The sequence below is a fragment of the Ictalurus punctatus genome, chromosome 13, assembly GCF_001660625.3.
Source record: "Ictalurus punctatus breed USDA103 chromosome 13, Coco_2.0, whole genome shotgun sequence".
NCBI lineage: Eukaryota > Metazoa > Chordata > Actinopteri > Siluriformes > Ictaluridae > Ictalurus > Ictalurus punctatus.
In genome coordinates, this window is record NC_030428.2 from 26,435,001 (window position 1) to 26,452,500 (window position 17,500).

A 17,500-nucleotide genomic window follows, 5' to 3' on the forward strand; every position below is an offset into this window, starting at 1 on the left:
TCATTCTCTAATTTGATTGGACGGTCGTTAATTACATACGGTCATCAGCTGATTTAATCTTGTTGTGGAGTCAAGCTGAGCTAGAGAACGCATGATAGTCCGGAACTGACTAGCAGGAGGTCTATTTTGTTATTTATACTCGGTTATACCAGGGGGAAGAAAGATAGAGGGATAGATAGAGATAGATAGATAGAGAGAGAGAGAGAGTCGTGTATGTCTATCTCTATATATGTGGCATCTGTTCGCCCTCGGTGTGTATATTTATTGATCTGTGTTTTAGCTAGCATGCTAAAGGTGATGAAAATAATACACACACGGCTTGCTAGTCTGCTAGTCGTGCTAGTTTGGGTTTTTTTTGGGGTTGAAGGGATTTTAGTAGGTTATTTTTAATACATACGATACGTTTGGGGGTATTCTGTAACTTGCCTATAGAAACATACACTCCTGGGTTGTTGTTGTTGTTTTTTTCCCCAACACGATCTTCGAGAACATGCTAAAGAACCTCACTGAGGAACGTCTCCTTACCAGGAACTTGCGTTTCTGTTTCCAGTGTGAGCCCTGGGCGTTGGTGTGGCGGTGAGCCTCGGTCACGAGGCGGATCAACTCCCACTCTGTACCCGTCGGCTCGGGCCGGTTCTGCAGGGTCTTCACCATCTCCTCCTTCTTCCTCTTCTCCCGGTTCTCCTCGATGAGACGCCTCTTGGCCACCCGCTTCGCCTCGTCCAGAACCACTGCACAGAGAGAGACGGGACGAGTGTCAGCATGCGTGTTCGGGTTCAAGGCTGAGCTGAGGGAAATAAAAATAACACTGAGTTTTATTTCAGACCTTGCCGTGCACATTATATTTAAACCCAAAGAAGAGGAGCATTTCGTTTGTAAATATGCATGAAGTGTTCGGATGATGTTACGAGTAAAATGTTATTTTTTTCACCGTACGACACTCGAGGGAAGAAAAAAAAAAAATCACGTAATGCCTTATCACAACCGTTTGGTAGAGCACATTCGATTGAAAAAATATGGTGAACTTAACTCAGCCAATAGGATCGAGACATCTCCGCCACTCGGTTTAGGTATGATGTGTTAAAAAAACATTCACTAAATGGTGCTGTGCCTTGAAATCGTGTGCTTTTTCACTTCGCCTCCTTGCAGGAAGTTAGCAACTAGAAAGTCTCTCCAGACAGCCGCCTCTCGGTTTCATCTGAAATGTTTTCGGTATTTGTTAAACGTATTTATACTTCTACTATGAAGTGATTTGTGGCCTGTACTAAAAAGGCCATAAGTCACCGATACTATAAAAAAACAACACAACAACTGTGGGGTCTGTTAAAAAAAACGTACATCGATAGTTGTTGTTGTTGTTGTTATCGTCGCAAGGAAAGAAGAAAGAAAAAAAACGCAAAGAAAACAATTTTCAATTGCTTTTTTTTTTTAGTGAGGATATTAAACAGTTAAAAACAAACAGTAACATTTTTAAATCAATTGTATGTTTGAACGGAAGCCAATGTAGAGACGTCATGACTGGTGAAACACCGTCTCTTATTCCTGTCTAGAAGTTGGATAGGGTAGAGATGGAAGGCCTCAGTTTGGCACCAGTCATCCGAATGCTCCCAGAAGGACCAAAAAAAATGACTACATCAGACTGATTCCCTTTTAGCTTTAGTAAGCTTTTTTTTTTGCTCGTCATGACTTCACATCTTTAGAATTTATTTATTTATTCATTTTCATATGATTCATTTTCATGTGATTCATTTTCATGTGATTCATATTCATGTGATTCATATTCATGTGATTCATTTACATGTGATTCATTTTCATGTGATTCATATTCATGTGATTAATTTACATGTGATTCATTTTCATGTGATTCATTTTCATGTGATTCATATTCATGTGATTCATATTCATGTGATTCATTTACATGTGATTCATTTACATGTGATTCATTTTCATGTGATTAATTTACATGTGATTCATTTTCATGTGATTCATTTTCATGTGATTCATATTCATGTGATTCATTTACATGTGATTCATTTTCATGTGATTCATTTTCATGTGATTCATATTCATGTGATTCATATTCATGTGATCCATTTACATGTGATTCATTTTCATGTGATTCATTTTCATGTGATTAATTTACATGTGATTCATTTTCATGTGATTCATATTCATGTGATTCATATTCATGTGATTCATTTTCATGTGATCCATATACATGTGATTCATTTTCATGTGATTCATTTTCATGTGATTCATTTACCTTTTCTCTTCTCCCTTCCCTTTCCCAAATATTTCATTGAGAAGAAGAAAAAAAAAAAAGAAGAAAAAAAAAACAACAACAACAAAGGAAAACAAAATTAAAAGTACCAAAAATCAATTTCCGGGGCATGGAGGAAACTGTTGGGGTCAGAGCGCAGGGTCGGCAATGATACAGCGCCCCCTGGAGCAGAGAGGGTTAATGTCCTTGCTCAAGGGCCCAACAGTGGTAGCTTGGCAGTGATGGGGCTCGAATCCCTGACCTTCCGATCAGTAACCCAGAGCCTTAACCGCTAAGCCACCACTGCCCCACATATTACATATAAGGTGAAAAAAGAAATTACTACCAGCTTGATGCGCTGAAAAAATGTGGTTCCATAATAGGACTATTATGAATAGAAAAGGAGCATTTAAAAGATGAGCTTCTAAGTGCTGTAGACATCAGTGAACAGATCCAGCTGTAGACTTGAACGTTAAAGACGACACACTGGCAGGCGTTCAGAGATCCAGCGCAGATCCAGATCCTGATCCAGAACAGAGTCAGTGACTACAGTTCAGCGCCAAAAGCAGGCAGGAGATCCACCGAGAAGAGACTCTGCAGTTTCTTTAACAGCAGAAAGATTCCCCCAAAAAAAGGAACGACTTCCTTCATAAATCTTCAGGACAAATTGTACAATTCCCTCAGCTGCTGCTCAGTTCCTAATTCTCTTTCGAGGGAGGAAACACAGCAGCTGGAGATGTAAAAAATCGGTTACGGTGTATAAAACTGCTTGAGGATAAGAGCCTGACTCGAGATCTTGATGCGTTAAGATGATCTGTCGGTGAATATTATGTGGAACCGTGGATGGATGATGATGACGGTTATATTATACCAAAAATCAGCGCTGATACCGCTTTCCAAATTTATTCGACACTTTTAAATTGAATTAAGTACAACGAGATAGAACCATCCGCATTTTAAAGGGGTTCGACTTACAATCACACTAATCAGCCATAACGTTAAAACCACCTGCCTAATATTAAAACCACCTGCCTTGTGCCAGCAAAACATCTGTGACCCGTCGAGGCATGGACTCCACGAGACCTCTGAAGGTGTGCTGTGGTATCTGGCACCAGCAGACCCTTTAAGTCTTGTAAATGCGAGGTGGGGCCTCCAACGTGGATCAGACTTGTTTGTCCAGAACATCCCACAGACGCTCGATCGGATCGAGATCTGGGGAATCTGGAGGCCGGGTCAACACCTCAAACCGTTCCTGGACATTTTTGGAGTGTGGCAGGGAGCAATATCCTGCTGAAAGAGGCCGCTGCCATTAGCGAATACTGTTGTCGTGAAGGCGTGGACTTGGTCTCCAACAACGATCGTAGGTCTTACGTGTCAAAGTAGCATCCACATGAATACCCGGACCCAAAGCTTCCCAGCAGAACATTGCCCAGAGCATCACACCGCCTCCGCCGGCTTCCCATAGTGCATCCTGGTGCCATCTTTTCCAGAGGTACGCTTGCCCATTTTTCCTGTTTCCAACACATCAACTTTGAGAACTGACTGCTCACTTCCTGTCTAATATATATATATATATATATATATATCCCACCCCTTAACAGGTGCCATTGTAATGAGATAATCGATGTCATTCACTGCACCTGTCAGTGGTTTTAATGTTATGGCTGATTGGTGTGTACATGAAACGTAGTAGCTATATACATACAATTAATGAATGAATTAACAACAACAACAACAATAATAATAGTGTTATACACCAAATTCTCACCAAAAAAAAAAAAATAAATCACGTGATATCAGGTAAACATGGTGGGTCACTACCTATACGCGATAATTCCGGACGTTCCCATTACCAGCAAAGTTTTCCGTTCCGTTGGTTAAAAAACGAGCTCGTCATAAAATAACTCTGAAGTTCTCTGTGCGTCTGTGTTTCTCTTCTAGCCCGTACTCCACCCGGACATGTCACCGATCGTCCGTTCCCTGACCGTGTTCACCTGTTTTATGTCGCAGTGATCCACTTCGCAAAAGTCTTACTGTGTTTTTTTTTTTTTCAATAAAGTCCAAGCCTTGACTTGGTTTTCCTAGTGCGATTTCAATTCTCTGATGTAGGCCCTTGCTTGTTTTCCTCGTTTCTAGCTTGTGTCCTGCTTCTCGCCACATGCAGCAACGCAATCCTCCACATCTGTTTTTCTGGGCTTTTTTGGAATTTTTTTTTTATTATATATATATATATATATATCTATCCCAGCTGAATTGAATCTCAGCGTCTGACTGCTTTATCTATTTAACAGACTTGGCTTCAGCTCTGTTAAATGAAAACACACCTGCAGAACAGCGTAAAACTCATCGGCATCCTAATGGCTTTTTTTTTTTCTTTTCTTTTTTTTTTTTTTTAAACAAACACTGACTTAGAAGTTGTTGTATTTTTTGATGACTTCTGCGTTCTACATTTCAGATTTCCAAACATGAGAAAAGATGACATGTTAGAGAAAAATATTTGTATGTCTCGTGCATATTATTTAAACAGTTATGCATGTCTGTTAGTTATTTATTTACACATTTATTGTCTCAACAGTCTACCACGACACGTTCTCATTGGTTGATGACTTCTCGGACACCCAGTACAGTAGGAGTGTGTATGAGAGTGTGTCGTGACTCACGGTCCATGGCCATGCCCACTGCGATGCACTTCTTGAAGCGGCACAGCTGGCACTGGTTGCGTGTGATCTTGTCGATGATGCAGCAGCCATCGTACTTGCAGGAATACGACGGGTGCAGGTTCTTCTGGATGGTGCGCCGGAAAAAACCCTGAGAGAGAGAGAGAGAGAGAGAGAGAGAGAGAGAGGGAGTCCATTACAAAGTTTGGCAACTACTCATTTCTTTTCTATCTCGTAGCAAAAAATGTGTTGTCATGACGACGGCATTCAACCCGAGACATTGACGCTAACGTCGACTTAACAAAAAGCACTCACACAAACACACGTGGAGATTAAATAAGAGAACGAGAAAATCAAGACGTCACAGCCAATCAGATGACAGCAAGGTGACAAGAGTGTGAGTGTGTGTGTGTGTGTGTGTGTGTGTGTGTGTGTGTGTGTGTGTGTGTGTGTGTGTGTTAGTCTGGTGTTAAATCTAGGACAAATATCAGACAGCAGATAGAGTAGGTATGACAGCAGGGTGTCTAGAGGAATCCTCGAGTTAAATTGAAAACTTTTAAAGACATTTTCAAAGGCATTTCAATCGGAATTTAGGACCAAAGAAAGATGGAATATAATCAAGTTACCTAAACATGAGGAAAAGTACGTGGTTATGTGTATTACACGGAAAAAGGATACAGAAATGCATCTTTCATAAGCCGAAGGAAGGAAGTGCAGAGATAAAAAGGAAGGAAGGAAGGAAGGAAGGAAGGAAGGAAGTGCAGAGACAAAAAGGAAGGAAGGAAGTGCAGAGACAAAATGAAAGGAAGGAAGGAAGGAAGTGCAGAGACAAAAAGGAAGGAAGGAAGGAAGGAAGGAAGTGCAGAGACAAAAAGGAAGGAAGGAAGGAAGGAAGTGCAGAGACAAAAAAGGAAGGAAGGAAGGAAGGAAGGAAGGAAGGAAGGAAGGAAGGAAGTGCAGAGACAAAAAGGAAGGAAGGAAGGAAGTGCAGAGACAAAAAGGAAGGAAGGAAGGAAGTGCAGAGACAAAAAGGAAGGAAGGAAGGAAGGAAGGAAGTGCAGAGACAAAAAGGAAGGAAGGAAGGAAGGAAGGAAGGAAGGAAGGAAGGAAGTGCAGAGACAAAAAGGAAGGAAGGAAAGAAGGAAGGAAGTGCAGAGACAAAAAGGAAGGAAGGAAGGAAGGAAGGAAGGAAGGAAGGAAGGAAGTGCAGAGACAAAAAGGAAGGAAGGAAGGAAGTGCAGAGACAAAAAGGAAGGAAGGAAGGAAGTGCAGAGACAAAAAGGAAGGAAGGAAGGAAGTGCAGAGACAAAAAGGAAGGAAGGAAGGAAGGAAGGAAGGAAGTGCAGAGACAAAAAGGAAGGAAGGAAGGAAGGAAGGAAGGAAGGAAGGAAGGAAGGAAGTGCAGAGACAAAAAGGAAGGAAGGAAGGAAGTGCAGAGACAAAAAGGAAGGAAGGAAGGAAGTGCAGAGACAAAAAGGAAGGAAGGAAGGAAGGAAGGAAGGAAGGAAGGAAGGAAGTGCAGAGACAAAAAGGAAGGAAGGAAGGAAGGAAGGAAGGAAGGAAGGAAGGAAGGAAGGAAGTGCAGAGACAAAAAGGAAGGAAGGAAGGAAGGAAGGAAGGAAGGAAGGAAGGAAGGAAGTGCAGAGACAAAAAGGAAGGAAGGAAGGAAGGAAGGAAGGAAGGAAGGAAGTGCAGAGACAAAAAGGAAGGAAGGAAGGAAGGAAGGAAGGAAGTGCAGAGACAAAAAGGAAGGAAGGAAGGAAGGAAGGAAGGAAGTGCAGAGACAAAAAGGAAGGAAGGAAGGAAGGAAGTGCAGAGACAAAAAGGAAGGAAGGAAGGAAGTGCAGAGACAAAAAAGGAAGGAAGGAAGGAAGGAAGGAAGGAAGGAAGTGCAGAGACAAAAAAGGAAGGAAGGAAGGAAGGAAGGAAGGAAGTGCAGAGACAAAAAAGGAAGGAAGGAAGGAAGGAAGGAAGGAAGTGCAGAGACAAAAAGGAAGGAAGGAAGGAAGGAAGTGCAGAGACAAAAAGGAAGGAAGGAAGGAAGTGCAGAGACAAAAAAGGAAGGAAGGAAGGAAGGAAGGAAGTGCAGAGACAAAAAGGAAGGAAGGAAGGAAGTGCAGAGACAAAAAAGGAAGGAAGGAAGGAAGGAAGGAAGTGCAGAGACAAAAAAGGAAGGAAGGAAGGAAGGAAGGAAGGAAGGAAGGAAGTGCAGAGACAAAAAGGAAGGAAGGAAGGAAGGAAGGAAGGAAGGAAGGAAGTGCAGAGACAAAAAGGAAGGAAGGAAGGAAGGAAGGAAGTGCAGAGACAAAAAAGGAAGGAAGGAAGGAAGGAAGTGCAGAGACAAAAAGGAAGGAAGGAAGGAAGGAAGGAAGGAAGGAAGGAAGTGCAGAGGGGCGGATGTGGGATGAGTGATATGGATTAAAGCTATATCACGATATTTTGTGGTATTTCTTGCGATAACGATATCAGCGATGGTATAATCACAGCTCCATGCACCACTGTCACAGCTGTGATCTTGAGAGCCTCAGAAACACAAACATTCCTCTAACAATAAAACTCCTTTTCTGTAACCACCAAACCAGTTCCAGCGGGTAGAGGATACCGCCATACCCGTTCTCACTCGCACACAGAAATACCTTATCGACCAGGCTTCCTTATTATCGTGGGAAGACTAATTCTTACCGTGGGGAGAATTTCGACCGGTATATCACAAACTATAAGATATCGCCCCGTCACCAAGGCGAACGTGACCGAGGCCGCGCCTTCGTTTTCCAAAAGGTCTGCGTTTTGCTCTGTTTACACTGAAACGTGAGCCTGGAGTGTTCAAACTAAAACGGGCTCTTCTGCGTTTCCGAAAGTCTCCGTATCCGACGGTCGGAAACACCGGACTAGCCTAGACGACAGGCGTAACCGTAGCAACGGTTACGCGTTTTTAAAACCAGAACGCACCGGCGTAAACAGGGCCTCCGAACGAGCGTTCTGCTCGACGTACGGAATCGCGTAACCGGTCTAGCTTGAGGAAGGAATTCTTCCGTGTGAAAGCAAACACGCAATTATTAGCCTCGCCGCTAAACAAGCCCAGAATCGGTCCTCGGCGAGGACGTGGACCAGGATCTGGATCTGGTCCTTTAAGGTCCGCAGCATCGCGTGTTGATCTGGTAAAATGGAATGAAAAGTATTATTAAAATGCAGAGCTGCGCCGTCTTTCTGCATCGTGACGACTTTGAAGCTAAAAGAAAAGGTTGGAAAAACAACACGCTGTAGTCGGGCGCTTTATAATTCATCATACCGTGTACAAGCCCGGGTGAAAGAACTACTGAGCCCAATGTGCTGCCTAATGACTTATTTACAACGGAGGAGGCAGCTCCAGCAGTTATTCATTTATCCTCACCCGCACGTTCTATAAACGCTGTAGGTCGTATTTTCGACAGCTCTTTTATTTTCACCTGGGAACCCAGTTTAAGGCTCGGTGGTTGCCACGACTACACTTAAAGCACCCCATAAACGTGCGCTAACCACCACGGAGACTGTGCTTAACGAGGCCGTATATGACGGTGGAAAAGTATAAAGGGAAGTCTACTCAGATCCTTCGCGTGTGAGATCACGACGGTTTAGGAACGACGCTCCGTTTCATACGGTTTCCACGACATCGGCTCGACTTGTGGATTTGAGCGCTTTGGGGGGATTTAATAACGGATGGTTTAGAGATCTAACGAAATACGCTTTTAAACCACGGGGTAGAAACGACACGTATTCCCACACTCGAACCGTTTAACCTCGGAGCGGAACGGCGAGAAAAGGAACTCTAGAGGTCGTCCGTCTCGGGGTGGATTTTTGTTGTTGTTGTTGTCGTTGTTGTTCTCAATTCTCTGTTTGTATTTCCGAAGTGGTTTTCGATCCACTGACCCTGGGCCGAATACGGGGCTGTAAAATACGACACGGACAACAGCTTTATCTTTCACCGACAACTGCAAGGCCGGCTCTTTCAGATAAACTTCTGTCACGTAGTCCTCCGTGGCAAAATCAATAACGATTCATTGAGGATTAGGGCGGATGTGGCTCAAGAGTGGGTAGCGCGTAGTAGAGCGGGTTCTCTACTGATCGTAGGGTTGGCGGTTCGATTCCTGGTCCACGTGCCGAAGTGTCCTGACCGTGTGTGTGTGTGAGTGTGAGTGAGTGAATATATATATATATATATACACACACACACAACAATACATTTAATATTTACAACAAATCAGTTTGTAGACATCACAAAAGGCAAACCACAAAAAGATATGACATGCGATGAGATACCCATGACATATCAGAAAAGCGTGATAATATCAAATCATATTAATATAAATCACAATGATTCAAATGAAATCATCACATTCATATTATTTTAAGATCCTTTGTCTCTCCCTACCTCTATCTTATATACATCATTCCCCAATTCCGTCCAAGGGTTTTCCTATTCGCTCTGGGGAACGTCAAAGTTCCAGTGCAGTATTTTTCCATGTCACCACAATACCATCGTATCGTCCAGTCCTAATACACAGTGTATACACGTGTTAGTGTTTGTGTATTTACACACCTTGCAGCCCTCGCAGGTTATGCAGCGGTAGTGGTAGCCAGTGGCTTTGTCTCCACACACCACACACGGCTCATCCTTCTCTAGATAACTCGGGATGTACCCTAAAACACAGATAACACACACACACACACACACACACACACACACACACACAGAGAACTGAAAGACTAGTCTTAACTAGTTTGTACAAACATCTGTACTGCTTCCAACAGCCGAACACTGAAGCGTATTTCAGGCCGGCGGTAACGCGTAAACATTTCGCCGTGTAGGAAACGTTCCAAGCGTTAAAGTAAAACAATGACATCATAAGCCTCTGTATCGGTTTACTACAGGACACAGAGCGTGACGTTCACATGAAAACCCGAGCTTTCCGTCTGAGCCCGTGAGCGAAGAGAGACGTCCGGCCTTTAAATTGATGCAACACAATTACTGAAGGAAAGATCTGCCAGCAAAACGTTTTACAAAAGAAAATAACGTGAGATCATCATCAACGTACAAGAAAAAGATTTCTACTCGTCCTAAACAATGTCCGAATCCTTTTACACCACAGCAATTTGCTAACAATTCGTATTTTTATTAATCAATGACATCATACTTTGTAGCCATTTACATTGTAGCTATTTACATTGTAGCTATTTACATTGTAGCTATTTACAATGCAGCTATTTACATTGTAGCTATTTACAATGTATCTATTTACATTGTAGCTATTTACAATGCAGCTATTTACATTGTAGCTATTTACAATGTAGCTATTTACATTGTATCTATTTACATTGTAGCTTTTTACAATGTAGCTATTTACAATGCAGCTATTTACATTGTAGCTATTTACAATGCAGCTATTTACATTGTAGCTATTTACAATGTAGCTATTTACATTGTAGCTATTTACAATGCAGCTATTTACAATGTAGCTATTTACACTGCAGCTATTTACATTGTAGCTATTTACAATGTAGCTATTTACATTGTAGCTATTTACATTGTAGCTATTTACAATGTAGCTATTTACACTGCAGCTATTTACATTGTAGCTATTTACAATGTAGCTATTTACATTGTAGCTATTTACATTGTAGCTATTTACATTGTAGCTATTTACAATGCAGCTATTTACATTGTAGCTATTTACAATGTAGCTATTTACATTGTAGCTATTTACATTGTAGCTATTTACATTGTAGCTATTTACAATGTAGCTATTTACACTGCAGCTATTTACATTGTAGCTATTTACAATGTAGCTATTTACATTGTAGCTATTTACATTGTAGCTATTTACATTGTAGCTATTTACAATGCAGCTATTTACATTGTAGCTATTTACATTTACGTTTAATAACGTAAGAAAAGCTAGTCCCTGTTTTCATTTACGTTATAGGGGCTATTTATAAAATCCCGTCACTCAGCAAATGCTCAGTTTTCTCTGTCTTTGAAATGATATAAGAGAAAAACACGCAGTCACGTTCCCTTGAAACCACGGAGAGTTTCCTGCGTCAGAAAGTTTCCTTCACCTCTTTCCATCAATGTTTTTTTTAAAGAAAGGAGTCTTCAGTGTCCGAGGTGAGCTGTAGCGTTAAATTTTCCGACATCTAGGCCTGTCGCGATAATGACGTTATCGACTCACTGTACGCTATATGGACGTGACGTCGATCATTTTTGCTGGCCGACTTCAAATATTCGTCGACTTTAAGATAAAAACGCAGAAAACCGTGCTTATGGAAGTTAAGATGTGCAGCGAACGCTAGCTAGTTTTAATCTGAATTAAAACACACTGTTGAAAAAAATGACACGCAAGATATGAACAGCGCACTAATAACGTGTATTGAATTAGAAAATTCTAGAAAGGATAGTTGTCGTGTTCCAGATGATCCAGTCGGAGTCGGTCATGTCGGGGATCGAGCCGCTTAATCTGCGCGAGCTGAAGCTGAACGGTGAACGAGCAGCCGTGAACCGAAGCGCTTTACTAGCGGGTTAATTCATGAACTCGCCCAAACTCCTCCTATACACGTACGAGATTAATCAGACGTTCACACACAACATGACCACAACGTCACGCCTCGCGTCCGCGCGCAATGACCCGAAGTGAACTGAACTGAAGTGAGGCGCTAGGTAGAACGTCAAGTCACGTCACGAATACGCCGTTACCGTAGCGACGCGCACAGCGAAGAACTAAAGCGTGAAGAATTCACTCTATTGTATTAGTTATAATGCCATTATTTCAGGAGATCGGGTTTTCACACGTTTATGTCGATGCGTGTTTAAGTTGACGTGTAAAACGTGTGAACATTCGGGTTAATTTTCGCGTTTTCTCGGCGGGTGAAACGCCGTCGGCGAACATTCCACGCCATTTCAGTCCGAGTCGAATCCACTCGGGTGAATCGGCGTGACCCGACGAAACACCGACTTAACGTCAAAGGATATTTTCTTCAGACGACACAGACGGGTCTCTGACGTTCCAGTTCCAGTGTGTCTGCGAATATTATTATATTATTAAGAATGAAAAGTTTGTCGCTCTCTGAAAGGGTGCGCTCGCATGATTACGCTGTTCTATCATCATGATCATTAGATCCCTGGGAATAAAGTGGTCTTCAAATCACAATACTATCGCGTATCGCGATTATTTCCGGGACGATATATCGTCCGACACGCGTAGCGATCGTGACGGGCCTAGCGACATCTTCAGGACAGAAGAGTTTACACTTTGCAGCTGTGTGTGTGTGTGTTTTGTTTTTTTTTGTTACTAATTATGACAGGAAATAACTGAGGAATGAAACACTTCAGGACACGCTGTTAATAAACGAAAATAATAAAGTAACGTCGCGTTCCTATAAGGGCGCGACGCACAGCGTTTAATTATTCCTGATAATATATCAAAAATAATAAATCAGCGAAACATGAAGCGCATGAAGCGCAACATGGGACACGAACCAGAGAACTCTTTTGGTTGAGTCAAATACAAAAGCCAGCTAGCAAGGTCACCGTGATACACTTCGCTGCTTGATTACAACACGCTGTAAATAAACGCTTCCCGACGACAAAATGGCGGCTTCGGCATCCCGAATGAGGACTGGACAAATCGTTCTGTGTTCTTTGTAGAATCCAGTGCAGATGCAGGAAACGGCCTATCGACTGCTGCTAATGAAATATAAAGCAGAGTACGCTCCAGCGCCGACGGACAATCAGCGGAGGGTCAGGAACTCTAAGCAGGTCTGTATTCTGAATCTGTGTGTGTGTGTGTGTGTGTGTGTGTGTGTGTGTGTGTGTGTGTGTGTGTGTGTGTGTGTGAGAGAGAGAGTGAGGTTACACAAACAACATTAAAGCCTTTTAGCCTCCGCTCAGACGCAACAACACGGAGAGGAAGACGCTACACAGAGCCGGGTTACAGTCTAAAAAAATCAATGGAGCAGTAACTGGAGGTAATGAGTGAATTCGAAATGGTACACACACACACACACACACACACACACACACACACACACAGACACACACACACACACACACACACACACAGACAGACACACACACACACACACACACACACACGTACACACGTACACACGTACACACGTACACACGTACACACGTACACACACACACACATACACACATACACACATACACACATACACACATACACACAGACAGACACACACACACACACACACACACACACAGACACACACACACACACACACAGACAGACACACACACACACACACACGTACACACGTACACACGTACACACGTACACACACACAGACACACACACACACACACACACACACACACACAGACACACACACAGACACACATACACATACACACAGACACACATACACACATACACACAGACAGACACACACACACACACACACACACACACACAGACACACACACACACACACACAGACACACACACACACACACACACAGACACACATACACATACACACAGACACACACGCACACACACAGACACACACACAGACACACACAGACACCCACACACATACACACACATACACACACCCACACACACACAGACACCCACACACATACACACACACACACAGACACACACACACAGACACCCACACACATATACCCACACACAGACATACACACACACACAGACACACACATACACACACACACAGACACCCACACACATACACACACACCCACACAGACACACACACACAGACACACACACACAGGTTTTCTGCACTGGTGTGTATGCAGTATGAGTTTTTACAGTCGCTGTCACCTCACGTCCTCCATTTTGTTCCTTTTCTTTTCTTGGTGATTTAGTTCGTTCCCTACACACTGGTTCACTCTCTCCTCTCCTCTCGCAAGTCCAGCACGAAGCGCGGATTCTGGATGTCTGTCCTGGATTTCTCCGTACCTCTCCCCTGGGCCTGTCTCTGATCTCTTCTGTAGCGTCATCTTCCTGCCTCAGGCTGCGGAGGGTGGCTGTTGGTGTGGAGCTGACGGCAGCAGCAGCAGCAGCAGCAGGAGGATTTGTGAAGAGGAAACGTGATGTTTATTACGTGTTCTCGTCTCACACGTGTCACACCGGCGTGACTTCACACAGTCCCGTGTACACACGCGCACTGCTCTGTCATGTACGGTGTCCTAGCATTCTGGAGGTTTGATCTTTATTCCCACTGTTTAGATGTACAGTAATGTCCGTCTCAGAATTATTGGCACCCCTTAATAAACCAGGCCAAATGGTGGTGCATAATAAATATGAAACGCAACTATTCAAATCCGAGTCTAGAATCTTTAGAACGTTTTGCAACTGAATCAAATTCGGGGGGAAAAAATCCCACAAAAAACCGAATGTATCATTTTAAAAATAGGACTGTTTCCTTAGAAAAATAAAGAAAAATTCAAACAAGCAGGATGCAGAGAATCTTTTAAAAATAGAACGTTGCTATAATAATAGGGTCAAATCTTTTTCAATAAAATGTAGAATGTGTTAGGGGGGAAAATTAGAATTAAAAATGGAATGCAAAAAAAATAAGATCAGAAAAAAATATCATTAAAATAGCATATAGAATTTTTTTTTTTTTTTTTTAAAAAGAATGTAATTAAAAACAGAATGAAGAAACCTTTTAAAGAAAAACAAAAGACAAAGTAGAAGTAAAAATTGTGGGATCTTTAGTGGAAACCAGAAAAATAGAATTAAAATAGAATGCAAACTTTAAAAAAAAAATAGAATCAAATAGAATGTAGATTTTTCTCTTTTCGGAAAAAAAAAAAAAAAAAAAACAAACGTTAGAATGCCCAAAGTTTTTAGAAACTTTTGTAGAATTCATTTTATTTATTTATTTATTTTTTGTTTAGAGAAAAATGAATTTAGAGCAAAATAGAATGTATGAATGTGTTGGGAAAAAATCACCTTGTATAGAAAAAAAGTAGAATCTTTAAACAGCTTATTTGTAAAAAAAAAATATATCTAGGATTTAGGAAATGTAAAAAAAAATAAAATAAAACAGAAACTTTAAAGTATTTTAAGAAAAAAAAAATAAGAAAACAGGACAGAACCTTTAGATGAATTAAAAAACAGAATGTAAATCTTTAGGATTTTTTTTTGTAGAAAAAAAAAAAAAAAACAACGGCATAAAGAATTTTCTTTATAAAAACAGAATAAACATTTACAATCTTTAGAATAAATATTTAAATCTTGTAACTTTTTCCTTTATTACAGAAACAGAATATTTTAGAAGAATAAATATTTTTTTCATGATTTTATATGTTGAAAAAAATTCTCATGTACTGTTCAAGGACAAAAAGACAGTACAATATTAAGATTTTTTTTAATTAATTTTTTTTTTTTTTTTTTAAACAAAGTAGTTTTTTTTTTTCTTTCTCAAATTGAAAAAAAAAAAAAAAAAAAAAAAAAGATAGATAGATTTTTGGAGTCCGTAATGTTAATCTTGTCATTTTGGGCAATTTTTTTGCCAGATTTGTATGACACACACACACACACACACACACACACACACACACACACACACATATATATAGTACATACAGACTATTTTTATCGGCCAACACTTGAAGCCGGATCTAGCGCTGCATCCAGGACGCAGAATAAACACGGACCCTTTCACACAGTTATGCTACAGCTGTCTCATCGTGTCGAGCGCCCGCTGCATTTCCCTGCCTCCCTACCCTCCATACACCAGCGTCTGGGCAGGACAGTGACTTTCGACGCCTCTTGAACTCTTGAGCAGCATCGAGTCATCAAGGCGTTTATCTTTACGCTTTACCCCGAGCCAAACCTCACGACTTCACCGCCCGGAGTCGTCGAGAACGGGAACGCGTCGGTTTTTATCCTCCGTCTATCGATCTCTTCTCTACTCATCCGCAACGTTTCTCTTCATCACGGCTACATCGGACTCGCTCTCTGCGTCTGCGTCCGATTCTGTGAACGCGTTTCGTCTTTTCTCGGGGGTCGACAGACTGAATGTAGTGATGGAAGTGGGCGTGTCTTTCTTACCTGACATGCTCTTCAACGAACACTGACTATTCTTTCTCTTCCTTTTTGGGCCATTGAGCCACCTGCACATGGAGAGAGAGAGAGAGAGAGAGACAGAGAGAGAGAGTGAGACAGACTACAACACAACAGCACGAAAGACTTGTTATTCTCGCGGCAGCGGCCCTGAACACTTAACTCGTCGTCCCTCGGCTCTGAGAGCTCCGGTGACATGACAACGCTGCCACTTCAGGAAATAAAGAGGTTCGCAGACTCAAAGCCAACAGCAGGTATTTTTTTTTTCACTGCACTGTGTCTCATGAGGCTGAGAGCAGATTACACAACCCCCAAAGACACACACTCACGGCTCGAATGTTCTTCTGCATGCTCACACACACACACACACACACACACACACACACACATACAGTGATGCGGCTGTGGTAAAGATAAGTACGGCACGGAAATAACGTTATATGGATATGAATGTTGTCTATAATGTCCTATATCATTTCAATCAAATTTCAAAAATATGAAATAAGTAACAAATAACGAGGTAGCACGGTGGATTAGCGGTTAGCACGCTCGCCTCACGCCTCCAGGGTTGGGGGTTTCCCGCCGGTTCCCTTACTCATACTCAGGTCGATCTCTAATCGCGATGTTACTTCATGGATTAAAGCGTGACGTCATACTATTCCAGTATGACTTTTTTTGTCCGTTTTTATTTACGTTTCATGCTGCGGAACATACAACAGGTTATTTCCTGTTCTCGCTTACGCTACGGCAGCTACAAACGACTGTTCCGTCGTCACAGTCGGCTTTTGTTTTTGTTTCGCTTTTTTTTTTTTTCCTCTTTCTCTTCAGGTTCCATTTTGTATACCGAATATCCTGTAGGGATATCCCCTGGGACTATCCCAGGGAGCACGGGGTACAAGGTGGACGGGTGATGCCAATCGGTCGCAGGGCGCGTTCACACACACGTCCGACGGGCAGGTCGGACGCGCCGGTCCGCCTACGGTGCACGTTTTTGGACGGCAGGAGGAGACCGGAGGACCCGGAGAAAACCCGCGCAGCACGGGGAGAACATGGAAACTCCGAACGCACAGGGCAGCGGCGGGAATCGAACCCCCGAGTCTGGAGGCGTGAGGCGAACGTGCGGATACCGAGAAACCAAAAGAAACGTCTGTGCCGAAGCTTGTACGGCGTCAGAAATCTCTACCGTCGGACTCTTCCGAAGCACCGGTACCGGAGACTCCTTCCATAAACGTGGAAGAAACGTCTCCTTATAGAAAACCTCGCCACGTCGACGAGTACAAAGACACGTCTTCTACGTCGTCGGTGCGGAAACACCGACGTATCAGACGGAGCGATGGATGCGCGGCCGCGCTACCGGAAACGCCGCCGTTACAGGAAACGAATCCCGACGTCCCCGCGCGACGAAACGAAACCCATCCCGAGGTCCGTCTCTCCACCCCGCTCCGTTCCTTATCGAATCTCGCCTGAATCCGATACGATCT

At 42.5% G+C, this 17,500-nt stretch overlaps 1 protein-coding gene across 4 annotated transcripts in view; it reads right to left on the reverse strand.

Moving 5' to 3' along the window:
• thrab (thyroid hormone receptor alpha b) overlaps positions 1 to 17,500 on the reverse strand; it is a 158,898-nt gene that overhangs the window by 26,309 nt on the left and 115,089 nt on the right. For all 4 annotated transcript variants that reach the window (XM_053685276.1, XM_053685278.1, XM_017483581.3 and 1 more), the window contains 4 exons: positions 16,008 to 16,069; positions 9,494 to 9,594; positions 4,921 to 5,068; positions 526 to 731 (listed from right to left, as the gene is read on the reverse strand). In XM_053685276.1, coding sequence (XP_053541251.1) covers positions 526 to 731; positions 4,921 to 5,068; positions 9,494 to 9,594; positions 16,008 to 16,069 — 517 coding nt within the window. The remainder of the gene's footprint in view (positions 1 to 525; positions 732 to 4,920; positions 5,069 to 9,493; positions 9,595 to 16,007; positions 16,070 to 17,500) is intronic.